The sequence below is a fragment of the Nipponia nippon genome, unplaced genomic scaffold, assembly GCF_047370975.1.
Source record: "Nipponia nippon isolate SJK-2023a ecotype South Korea unplaced genomic scaffold, ASM4737097v1 scaffold_6, whole genome shotgun sequence".
NCBI classification, from domain to species: domain Eukaryota; kingdom Metazoa; phylum Chordata; class Aves; order Pelecaniformes; family Threskiornithidae; genus Nipponia; species Nipponia nippon.
Window position 1 is genome coordinate 33,904,293 of NW_028262380.1, and position 12,880 is coordinate 33,917,172.

Here is a 12,880-nt window from a genome sequence, read left to right on the forward strand (position 1 = left end):
GTAGTTCTTAAGAATATTTATTGTATTAATATTTATTTTTCTGAGGCAACAGAAAAATCTGTATTAAAAAAAAAATTGTTAACAGGCCAAGAAAGAGCTTCAGGAAAAGATCCATAAATCAGTGAAAACAGTTTTTGGCTCGGATCTCATTTTTGGGATTTCCCTAAGACCTTGTCTCTGTGACTAGACAGGACGCTTGGTAGGTTATTTTATAAGAGGGCATCTTAGACATAGCCTCATATTGGACCAGAACACTAGCAATTCATCTTAAGTGCTTGGGAAAGGATAACGGAACTGTACGGTCCCAGATGGCCTTCTAATACCCAATTCTTTTTCATGCTTGGTAGGTGCCATTTTAACTCATATGTACTTTAGAACTATTTTAATCTAAAAAAACCCAACCAAACAACAAAAAATAACAACCCCACAAACCAACAACAAACCAAACCAAGAATACAGTCAAGACTGAAGAGATCTAGAGCTAACTGCTGAACTCATTTGGTAGAAATGGCTGAAATCAAACCAGACATACATTAGTTACATTTCTTGTCAGCAGAACTGCTGATCAGAAAGCAAGATTAAGTCCAATGTGCGATAGGGTCCTCCACTGTTAGAAGCTCATTGACATTTCTATATAGCCATTAGATTTCTGAAGAAAGGAGTTAGGCTCAGGAATCTTTTTCCAGAAGTATTTTTTCTTGGAGGACCTCCAATTCAGACAAGCAGCTTCCAACATAGGAAAGGTACAGGACTACCAAGGACTACAGGGATCTGGGCATTCCCGCAGGTAAGTCTCTGTATGACCATTATCCACCTCCATCAGCGTTGTGCACACAGTCAGCTAACAGGCAGGTGGGAGGAAGGAGGAGGAAGAAGAAAAAAAAAAAAAAAAAGAGAAAGCCTCATTACAGTAATCAGTGAAAAACGGTCTCTGATAGTAGCTGAACAGCTCAACTAAAATGCGCATTTATCTCATTTAGTCAACAACATGCAAGTATGAATAGCTTGTGTCCTCAGCCAAGAATGCTGCCGCTACTGAATATAGTAACTACATTCCTCATTCAAAAACTCTTCTCACCACTTTAGGGTTGGGTTTTTTTGTTTTGTTTTGTTTTTTTCCTAAAAACACCAAAACCTCAAGTTCAGACTAAAACATCTTCTGTTGCAAGAAGAATGTGACTGTAGTATGTGTAACCCATGAGGTATATTAGCTTGTTTCATGCTACTTATAAGGGCACGTATCACAGGTTAATTCAGGTTAGAAGAGTCCTTAAGATGTCTGTCGTGCAAATGCTGCCTCAAACCCGAGCCAGCTATGAGGAAAGGGCTCAGGCTACTTGGAGCTTTAAAGCTGCAGGGCCTTTGGAAAACAGCTATTCCAGCAATTACATTTTGCTTTTACAAAGTAACGTGGAATTTGTTTTGTTTCATATGTGCATGTTTTCACCTAAAAAAAACCCTGAATGTACCACTGTGACCTCCTCCTCACATGTACAGTAGTTAGCGGTCTGCCCCCCACCGCCCCACTCTAAACTTTCTGCAAAAAGAGAAGCATTACCTTATTGAGGACAGGCTTTGTGGAGAGAACATCATAAATTGTTGGTAAGGAGATGTTCTGAAAGAAAACAATACATCGATGTTAATGGACATTAACCTGTTAGTGGAAATGCTGAGCTCTAACTTTTTACTGCTCAATTAGATAATGAGATAAAGCTTTAAGAGTACATCTTGAGATCAGAAGAACATGGGTTGCAAAAACTTGAGCAGAGCAGATCTCAGTACAGCGTGGGACACTTGAGTGTCAGTGTTTGCTGCCTGACAGTGTGTGTTTGAATTTCACTGGTGATAAAACAGCTCGGGAAACAATGAAAATCTCTCTCAAAGCATCTCCAGGTTTATCCCCCTGCATACGCAGCCGCAGAAAATGCTTGCAGGAAACCCACCTAGAGGAAGAGAAAGCCTAAAACTAAAAAACATTCGTGTAAAGAGCCACCTGCTACTTTATTACCCAGCAGCACAGATGAATTGTCACAAAACCGTTTGCCACCGCTGTCATTACAGCTGTGCTTGCAAATGCCCTGAATGGTCCTGGCTGTGTCAGATCAGTACGGTAACCTGGGAGTTTCGAAAGAGCAAGGTGAGGTATTCGGAGGATGTTTACCTCTTGCGTTGTCTGGTTCAGGCATTTCATTGCAGGTGTTCTACGATTATCCAAGATTAGCGGAGGCTTCCAGCGATCGTAGTTTGTTTCTAACACGTACCATGTGCCTTTCTTGATATCAAGGCTGGAAAAGAGATATATGTTTGTGTTTTGCTTCTCTAAGTAAGTACTACATGCAGCCAGATTTTTTTTTTGGCTTGCTGTGGTATTTTTCAGTGATGCTAAAGAAGTGAGTTCTTGCGCAACAGAAGTCACAAGAAACATAGGACACAATTATTGGTGGAACCTGTCCTCTTCTGGAAAGCAGAGTCAGGTATCAGGTCAAGCATACTTACTCCCAGATATCCAGAGTAGCTGTCCTGGAACGAGTTATCACACACCCTTCTCCAGAATTTTTTCCACCCAGTATAAAGTAAGCTGGAGCCAGCAGTCTTGTTTTTGCCAGTCTGTCTTTTGCATCCTGGTAACTGCAGGTAACAACACTGTGTTGGACTATTAAACGCTATAAGTGGTTCAAGTACTGAAGAATGAGTTACACAGACCCAGGAAAGGTTTGGGTGGTTACACCTTTCCTCCCCTTTCATGCACACATGAGAAGGCTGTATCAGAATGAAGGAACATGTTTAAGCACAGCTCCTCCACTCACTTTGTACTTAAAGTATGGTTGGTGAGAGGTGCGCTTTGCACTTTTTCTACATTTAAAACAGGAATAAAATGATGACACGCTGTGTCATATTCCACCTAATTCATTTACTGCACGAGAGCTTTGTTTCTGTTTACTTCCCATAATATACTACTACCTGTTGGATGTGTTTTGATGCAGAATGGTGTTACGCATTCAGATACCAATAGGTTCATTAGAAAAAAAACCAGAAATCTGAGAGAATGATTTGAGGAGTTTTAAGGGATCATGCGTGATGCCTCCCCTCGCCCCCCCAGAGTACCAGCAAACCCAACTACTTAACGTTAAGGCTTCTAGGAAGGTATCCGTGTCATTAGATACTAAGCATACATCTACAGTATTCATGCCAATTGAAAGCAAAGCAGATATTAAAGCAGTAGAATATTTTTTTGGGGGGAATACCTTGTAGCATTCTCTAATACTGTTCTTGTAAGAAAGCCCATCCACATACCATCTCTTCTACCAAGAAACCATTCGAAGATTCCTGCAAAATATCACTAGTTACAATAACTTGTTTTCAGAAGGTTCACTCAGGCTATTCTAACTTTCACAGCCTTTAAAATGAACTGTGTTTTATCTTACTCATCTGGAATCTTTTCACCATTTGTGTGCCTGTTTATTAAGGTAACCGGTATGCCCAAGGTCTGGAAAACTTGTACAGAAACAATGAAAGAAAGGAGCATTACTCACCAACATAACCACCATCAAGACTGAAACGCTCATTCATTGTCAGAGTGAACAAGTCCTGAAAAGCATTAAACAAGTCACCCTTCATCCATCGCCAGCCCATTAATACCAGTAAAAACAAGAGGCAGCATTGCAATTTACAGGCCAATTGACCTTTTGTTCGTTAGACTCTTCCCCTTTGAGTAATGGCCTGCAAGATCAAGCCCATGCAGAGAAGAACCTAATTTATCCCTGCTTGAGTACGTAGAAATGATAATTCATAGTTTTCTGACCTGGCATAGCAATCCAGCAAACCATGCTTTTATGTTAACCAAGTCAAGCCTTTGACCATTTTTGTCTTGGTCCTTGTTGCATCACTGAATTACCGGTTTTCCTTCCCCTGCTGTATGTAACCTTCTCAGATGTCCGAGTACTATTCTAGTTTGAAGGCAGATTTTTAAGTCCCAGTGCTAAGTACACCCTGATTGCTGTTCACATGGGCATGCAGCTGCACACGGTTCAATCCGCGCTACTTGCAACATGCAATTCGAACTCAAATCCCAGTCTTCTCCAACTAGTATTTCTTTCAGAGGAAAGTGGAATTCAGCTACACTGGATCACTTTCAGAATGGATCCTTCCCAATTTATTTGACCAGAAGATAAAAATAAATGGATACAATGCAGGGATTTATGCCCGAAATGCTCTACTATGAAAAGGGCCACCTAGAATGGAGGATAAAGGCAGAGCATGTAGAAAAGGAAGAGTTGTGGTAAGCTGGAGACCCCAGTGTAATTCTGTACTGCTGGTTTTTAAGACATAGCTAAAACCCAGATTTCACGTGCCTATTAAAAAAAAAAAAAAAGGGTTGGAGAAAGAATTAAAATAGCACAAGTATGCTGTTTCACCTCTGGGATCACAGCAGTATCTATGTGCTAGGAAGAAACTCCAACCACTTGTGCCCTTTGTATTCACTCCTGTTCGTACTCACAATTCAACGTTGTTTTTAAGAATTGTCCAAACATAAACATTTCATTTAGGCAATCTCCTTTGACAAGGAAGAGTGCGGCATTGTTTTCTTTTACCTTTCTTCAAATAGCTATACTGTGTACCAGAACAATTAAGAGATCATTTATTAAAATACATCCCAAGGCAGAGGATAAAAGCAGGAAAATTTACATCTTAAAGGAAAGTCTGAAGCATTATTAACAAATTGACAAGCCCCCCTCCCCATACTTACTGGTTTGACTCCAGACACCATGCCTATGTATCCTGCAAAATTTGTAGACTTGAATACTGTTTTGTTGTTTCTCTGGAAGTCCAAGTTTACCACTAGAGGCTTCAGTTCCCGAGTTAAAGTCCAGGAATTATTTTTAACATCCCACCTGCAGAAGACAGTACAGCATTTGAAACTTCCCTCCCTCAGTAGCTTTTAAAACTTCCCTTCACAGCCTGCAGATTTCCTGTGTGTGATGCCTGTCCTCTGATCTTACTCGCGTCAGCCAACAGCACTGCTCAGTAGCTACCCGAGCAACACCAGCAAGGGCCAGCTAGGAAGTCTAAACACATAGGCAGTCGGTGAAAAGAACCAAGTTTTGTTTGAACCAAGAGCATATACACTACTCAGTATTCACCAGCACCACCATTACAGCCGGTCTGTTTTGGACACACGTAACTTTGTTCTACTCCTGCTGGCAAAGGGAGGCAGCTACGGGTACTGCCTGTGACACCAAACCTACTGTGTCCTGAAAGCACGTGTAGCTTGCTCTGCAGCAGCATGAGCCGGCTCTTACTTTGCAAAGGTAGAAAACCAACCACATACTACTGCATTTGCTCTACACGAAGGGAAGTCCCAATTCTAGTTTGTAAGATAAGCCAGAACAGTTTGTAGGCAAGAGGGTGCGAAAGAACATGCAGCAAACCATTACATTCTGTGGAAAGAATCCAGGTTCTGGGAACAGCATTGAAAGTTACCTTAATTTTCAGGAAGCGTGTTCCCAGTATTTCTGACAAGTGGGAGAAGTTCAACACAAGCCAAACGAAGGGAAAGGTAGAGTCACAGCTGACAATATTTGAGTTTTTGATAGGCAGGTAAGAATTTTAATGAAGACGGACATATAAATTCCATCTGGGCATTGAGAGTCATCTGGATGAGGGATGTTACAAAATATACTGGGATAAGAAAAGCAAACACTGAACCACCTGATCACGAGGTATGAATGAGAACTAAAAAAGAATCCAGTGCTGGGCAACAAACTACAGACTTTGTATCCAAATGAATGATAACGTTAGATCAGCGGAACACAAATCACTGGCTTCTGCGTAGAAATGATGAACGATGGGAAGTGCCGGTAGAACACAGTACAGTAACTAGGGGGATAATTTGGAAAAGAAAACAACCACAAAACCAAGCCCCAATCCAATTCACATTTCACTGCATACACTAAACCTGATGCTTCTGTCCCATCACGTAAAGAACAAGACATACTGCGCCTCAGAGATAAGGTTACATGGACCGCTCTTTGGTTTGAGACAGTTTTAACTGGAGCTGAGCAAACACTAAGTAACACCGAACACAACTGTTTTACAAAGTCGTTCCCGGCAAGCTCGGAGTAGTTTCACATAAGATCAGCAGAACAATTCTTTTGTTTGTTCCAGCCTTTTTTCACAACATGCAATGCAGCGTTATTTGTCACAGTCTTAACAACATCCAACTCATTATTCAGACTCAAAGAATGCATGTAGAAATTTCAAGTTCAGCTAGCTTTTTCTTTGGGTTTAAAAAAACAAAAACAAAAGGCACAAATTGAGGTACTTACCCAAGAAAGAGTCCAAAATCCAAGTTTCTAGCATGGTACAGCTTCCCTACATAACGGTAAATAAATAAATAAATACAATTTTCTAAAGAAAGAGAGCTAAATTTCAGCTTAGAAAACGAGGAAATGAGTAAGCAGGAAAAATACCTGGGAAAGTAAGCAGGGAAAATACCATTGTCTAGTTACCCTTTTCCTAACCACAGAAAAATGGTGGGGGTTTTTTGGATCAAAGAAGTGTTTTGCCATAATTGATATCAAGTAATCTTGTAAACTGGCCATCTGAGCCTCAGATGCTTTCCACTGTATCTTAATGCAATGGTAATACCTTGAGCTTCCCCTAGAAGCGAGACCTCTTTGCAAGCCCTCTGAGAATCCCTCAGAAATTTCCTAAGCTGGAACAGCTGCAGACAAGGGCTGCAGAACTGAGTAAGAGAATGAAAGAGTTTCTCTTCTTAAAACAGACTATCCATTTTCTCTAGCACCATACGTATGCGATAGCTAAAAACTAGATGCAAAACACTGCGCTAGAATCCTTCATGGCACTGAGAAAGTATCAGGTGTCTGCCTGGTGTTTCCTTCCCCTAGAAAAACAAATGCCACCCGATAAAAAAAAGAAGCAACAAAACAATCCCAGCAAAAAAACCAAACCAACAAAACCAAAACAAACCATCTTTGAAAGAATTTTTTTTCCTTTTTTTTTAACCTAAGACACCTGTGATCTCTAATTCCCTTCTCAAGGAATACCTTTTTACTATCATTGCTTTTAGTCTCTTCTACTAGACCTTCTTGCCTGCAACTGAGAAGGACTATGTTTGTACAATTGAAGTGGACCCTCTCCTACATAACAGAAAACTGTTAACGTGATTCTGGGTTGCATTACCTGTTTTATCTTCCGCCACTATTGATGTACATACAGTAAAAATTTCATAAAAGATGTTAAAAATAACAATTTCCCCTAGAACAAAGAGAAACAAAGCTCAATAGTTTGAAGCTTTTGCCATGAACAGAAAAAAAATGGTTAGAAAAAAGCATACTGCAAAGTTCAGCATTCTGTAATATTTCTCTTAAGAATTTCTCTTCAAATCTCATTTGATCTTTGAAATGACCGGTTCAGCAAAATCAAGAGCTTCCTGAAAGGCAAGTAGAAGGATCAGAATCCCTCTCCTTACCATACAGAAAGCTGACAGTCATTGCTACTTTCTCCTCTGGAAACTTCATAACAAGCTGTAAAATTCACTTTAAAGAAGCAAGCTGCTATATGTGCCACCATTCCCATATAAGAGCTGCTGACTAGCACCAGGTGTACTGCTCCTGTAGGAGGGAAGCAGTGGAAGCAGGTCTATGGATCTTCTCTGTCTCAATTCTGGAAGAATTCAGTGTCTGCTTCTCACCTGGAATTGCATTCTTTTGCAGGAGGTGCAGAAGGAAGGTAGGAGGATGCGGCAAGGATCACAAGGGAAAGAAAGCACAGCATGAAACTGAGCCTTGCCTTCTTGGTATGTCAACAGCAGACACCTAGCTGAATGGGAAACCAATAAGAATCAAGGATTCCTCCAAATTTTGGTGCACAGCAGCTGAGACTCGCTCCAGTTCCCAAAACTCAGGAGCAAGAAGCTACAGCTCTACAGAGAAGTCCTAGCCTAATGAAAGGCTTATGAGATTTAGTGCCATTCTCCTCTAAAATACTGTTTTCATTTAGTGTGAGATGCAATTTATTGCTTTATCTACTTAATGAATAAGTTATTTGTTAAAGTCACAGATGACTACAACTATACTGCAGATTGGTACACAGACTAATTTTGAATGAGTCCGGATTCCTAGTTTTCCACTATGTTAATAAAGTGTTGGAAATCATTACCCAAAGGAATCCCAGATGAATTTGCAATCCCTTGGAGTTCTTCATTGAAAGGATAAGGAAGCGTGGCAGTCAGACGAGCCTGAAAGGAAAAGTTTTGTACGTTGTTTGTGTAAATTAACACTATTTTGTAACTTAAAACAAACCTCTTCCTGATAGGTACGTCCTTCTCACAACTATCAAATTGAGTATTTAATTCCTCTGCAGCCTGTAGAACTTGAGGATGTTTGTAGAGTACTTGGAAGACAAGTACATACTTAGGGAAAGTAAAAACTATGACTTCTCAAAAAACATGTCAGCAAGGGAGATTATCACAGTATGTTCATTATCGTTAGCAGCAACAGACAGAACAGAGTGAAGTAGGACTCTTATATGTTGAGCTCAACTGGAACTGAGCTTGACGTCGTGTTTAAGGGAACCCCTAACTTTCACACATTGGTACGACGACCTCTATATGTTGCCTTCATGTCAACACCACGTAGGCACGTAGGGATACAAATGAAGTGTGGCCAGCGTGACCTAAGGCTGCTGTAAATAAAGATGGGGGACAGACCTGACCTTATGCTGTCTGTAGTGCTACACTGTTTTCCCCTGTCCTGATTCTATGCCAAAGCCTATTTTAATCAGAACCAAATTATTTTTTAAGGCGAGGCCTGGTCAAAGTTGCCCCTGTAATCAGACATTTATTACAGTTTTCAAAACCTGATTTTATTCTACTGTTTAAAAGGAGTTCAACATGGCAAAGAGAATTTCAGCGAAGTGTTTTGCTACAGTGACTAAGTCAGTAGCGTACACATCTAGCATGACTAATCCAAACTTGAAAAGATCTTGGAAAAAATTAGAGGTGGAAGAGACACATGCATGTCAGGTTTGATGGTTTCAGAGTAATTCAGAGTAGGCAAGAAGGCAACATTTCACCAAGAAGGCAAAATTTCAGAATAACTCTTCAAAACAGCATTTTTGTTCTGGAAGAATTATCACTTGTAAAGTTCTTAATTGCCAAATTTAGTAGCATTCTAATTCTCATAGTCAGAGCGTACAGTAATAAAATAATTAAGCTGAAAATACTTACTATTTTATTATCCACTATGTCCACAACTTTGCCGCTGGGGAAGAAGGTATTTGCTATATCTTTAATATTCTGGACCACAGTCTTCAGCTAAGAAGAAGAAGGGCTTTTATTGAATAGAAGATCTTGAGCATAAGAATTGCTAGAATACTAACAGAACTCCTTGATATACTTTTCAAAAAAACATTTTGTTGAAAAAAAACATATTTAAAGAAAGCGCTAAATGTGGAGTTCTCGTGAGAAAAACATCTCCAGCTCCCCATTAAAGGGTCATTCTTCAAGCTTTATTCAAATAACTTTCTAGATTAGCTCATTAGACCTGTCCCTCTACCAGAGAAAACGAATTACAGGAAAAAGCCATCCTCATCTTCTGCTCCTTTGATCACATTTTAATACTCTGCACTCTTCTGTCTTTAAAAATGTTAATTAAAAGCTCTTTGCTTAAGCACTGATGTTCTTGAAGCCAAAAAGACTCAATAAATTTCATATAAAAGTACATGCTTTCCATTTGCAACACATGAATGGCCACAAATAGAGTTCCACTCTATGTGATCTAACTCCAAAGTACAAGAGCGGTAAAACCTTCCAGAAAAGGTGCAACCTGAAGCTTCCAAAGCCCACTGGCTTAAATGAGACTTTTAAAATAAATCTTATGGTGTAAGTAGAATTTGTTTGGCTTTCAGAGTTGAAAGGTCAAAGTCAGCAGGGATACAGCAAAAATCCCTGGCCTTTTTTGAGAAACTAAGCATTACTGAATTGAATTTTCAGCAACCTTCAGAGGAACAGCTGTTCTAAGTAGTTCGAAACAGGCTCAAGTATTTTTTAAATTATTCCTGCCGTGTAAACACCAGTGCTGCAACCAGCATCCCTGAAAAGGGCAGGAAGTTTTTAATTTCTGCTGCAACCAGCATCCCTGGAAAGGGCAGGAAGTTTTTAATTTCCCCCTCACCATTTCATCCTCTCATGCACCGTTTTTAGAGAAGTGGGGACGTGCAGAGGATAAGGGATGCTGCCTCAGTTTCACTTCAGTTTACTGAGGCTGTCCCTTTGGTGTACTCCCCCTTCATTCTGTATTACTTCATGACTAAAGAGCTTTGATAAATGACAGCCTTCTTTATGCCTCACTGTTTTTTATTCCTCTACAGCCCAAACATCAGTGCCCCTATACTTGATGCTGCTGGCTCAAGTGTTGAACAGAAAGAAGTTTTACTCAAGCAATTATTTTAGTCTAGAATCATATTTAAAAAGTCAACTAGAAATATTATCCCTTTCAGAGAATTTTAGCACAGGTATTCCTATCCAAACCTTTTTTAAAAGTAAAAGGCCATGTGCTAGTTTTATACCTGCTAAGCTTCAAAACAAGCTCTGCATTTCATACCTCTGTCTTTTTGTCGTGCATCAAGTTATCCCATCTTTGGCTGGGAGGTAAATCAAGATTTATGACATATGTGGGTACATTCCCTTTGAACCTGAAAGATAAGCACCAGAGTTCAAATTTAAAGAAGGCTTTGAAAAAACATTTGACAAAACAGATGCTTCCCACCTGTAACTAGCATTTCCTAGATCTGCAACAGGAACGAGTTACCAAAAAAACCTGTTCAGACTTGCAAATCACTACTCTTCCATAATTTGTTAGACAAGTTGAATCAGATTACTTACGTTGGTCCTGAGGGAGGGTATGTTTTACTCCTGCACTCTTCTCCATACTGTAAAGACAGTGAAACATTACTATTTACCTTCTTTGTTAAAACATTTTATTATTCTAGCAGACTTAGTTTTGAATTAAACCTTTAGGACCAATAAGCTAATTCAATTAATGATGATTTGATAATAACGGAGGAGAAAGCCTTGGGACTTTGGAAAGGGTGCAGAGGAGTATACAAGAGGTAGGAGACAAACAGCAACTTCTCCGTGCTGTCTGATGGACCTTGAGACAACTTGCCTAATGCAGCCCAAGGCAAGGACAAGTTTATAATAAATATACAAACTGATTTTTACTCAGTGTGATTCAATGAAGGGCACTTCAAAAGCGTATTCTTTAGATAAGTTCAGAAACCTTAAATCTCAGTAGGGACCAGTTTGTTCCATTTGTTCAATTCATAATCTCATTTTACAGCGTCATTCATAATTACGCTTAGTGTTAAGCTTCATTGTGGAGCTGGGGCAGAGAAAGCACACTGAACTCTGGGCAAACTGCTCAGCTGGAGGAATGAGCTACACGCCATGACTTTTTATTTAGTGTGGAGAGGTGCTACTGAACTGCTGCTAAATATTATGAGAGGCGCATTTCAGGAATATAACTAAAAACTAGTTACCTTCATTCCCGTAAGCATGGCTAGTTACAAATGAAAGTTTGAGAACTATATTTAGGCGTAGTCGAAGCGAACGCAAGGGCGTTTTCCCATCAATTACATAAAGCATGCATATACATACATAAACATATGCATATACATGCCACTGTTATAACTGCACGTTTTACCCAGTGAAATACAGGCAAATGCCTACTACCCGCTTCAAGCCAGTTGAGAGCAGACCAGGTTTGGTCCCCGAGCTGTCTGAGCAGATCGGTAAGCTCCTAAGAGCACAGTATGTCCCACTAGGAAAAAGGAAAGGTATGCATGCTATTCCGGGTGTCCGTACAAAGGCTCCCAAAGCACAAGTGTTTGGGAGACAGAACAGAAACAAAAATAAGTAGGAATCCTTCCACCACTTCCCCCTGCCCCGCCCTCGATTTCCAATATTTATTTGGCTGTACTAATTAGCTTACTTTACTAGCGTGTCCTTACAATGCATTCTGGCTCCAGTAAAAACTGAGACAAGATCTCTAGTAGCTACATATCTGGGACAAACAAGCTCACTAATGCCCCTGTTCTCTTTGGGCTAATCACATTCTCTCTTTTTAATGCATTCATCTAGAAAACACAATGTCTTACACACTGCCACAGACTTTAAACACTGGCATAATTTGTTACAACTGGAAACAGGAATTTTAAAGTGGGATTGGTTATCACGTGTTTTCTTTTTGTATTGTTTCCAGTAGCTGGGAGGAAGCAGGAGATGAATTTTGGTTTTACTACACGTGAGACGAAGGTGTAGGACCAGCAGCTATATGTTTCCTAGATTTCACTGTGGTGCAGTTATAGCCTTCGCATAGCTGGAAGAGAAGGTCAAACACAAGAGGCCGTTTAATCTTCGAAACGAGGAAGTTTCAAAACAGGGAGGGTAGGGGAGAATATCAGATGACTAATTAGGCAACAAAAGTCAGAGGCTTTGTGCAAAGCCAAGCAAATACTTAACAGTATTAATGCAATTGTCTTGTGAAATTTTCCATTCTGCAATACTAAAATCGATCAGAAAAAGGGACATTACATATACATCCTACTGCAATGGATGCACAGATGGGGACCTTCAGGAAATACCTGCTGTCAAAATATGCTTCCTGACAGATAAAGCTTGTAACGAAAAATGACCTGAAATGGACGAAAGTTCAGTTGATCTGTCAGTATAACCCATGCGTACACAGAAGAAACAGTGGCGACCATGCACACTGATTTCAGAGGATTTTAAGTGATGTTCCAGGTGCTAAATGTTATGTCACTCCTGATGCTCTCTCCTGAGATTTTAATCTTGTAT

The 12,880-nt window shown here is 40.0% G+C and overlaps 1 protein-coding gene across 2 annotated transcripts in view; it reads right to left on the reverse strand.

Moving 5' to 3' along the window:
* Positions 1-12,880, reverse strand: part of ASAH1 (N-acylsphingosine amidohydrolase 1) — a 21,806-nt gene continuing 8,926 nt past the window's right edge. For both annotated transcript variants that reach the window (XM_087735529.1, XM_087735528.1), the window contains 13 exons: positions 10,907-10,953; positions 10,626-10,716; positions 9,251-9,337; positions 8,182-8,260; positions 7,204-7,278; positions 6,327-6,372; positions 4,748-4,892; positions 3,534-3,588; positions 3,246-3,327; positions 2,497-2,628; positions 2,162-2,285; positions 1,559-1,615; positions 1-841 (listed from right to left, as the gene is read on the reverse strand). In XM_087735529.1, coding sequence (XP_087591655.1) covers positions 752-841; positions 1,559-1,615; positions 2,162-2,285; positions 2,497-2,628; positions 3,246-3,327; positions 3,534-3,588; positions 4,748-4,892; positions 6,327-6,372; positions 7,204-7,278; positions 8,182-8,260; positions 9,251-9,337; positions 10,626-10,646 — 993 coding nt within the window. In that variant the 5' untranslated portion in view covers positions 10,647-10,716; positions 10,907-10,953 and the 3' untranslated portion in view covers positions 1-751. The remainder of the gene's footprint in view (positions 842-1,558; positions 1,616-2,161; positions 2,286-2,496; positions 2,629-3,245; positions 3,328-3,533; positions 3,589-4,747; positions 4,893-6,326; positions 6,373-7,203; positions 7,279-8,181; positions 8,261-9,250; positions 9,338-10,625; positions 10,717-10,906; positions 10,954-12,880) is intronic.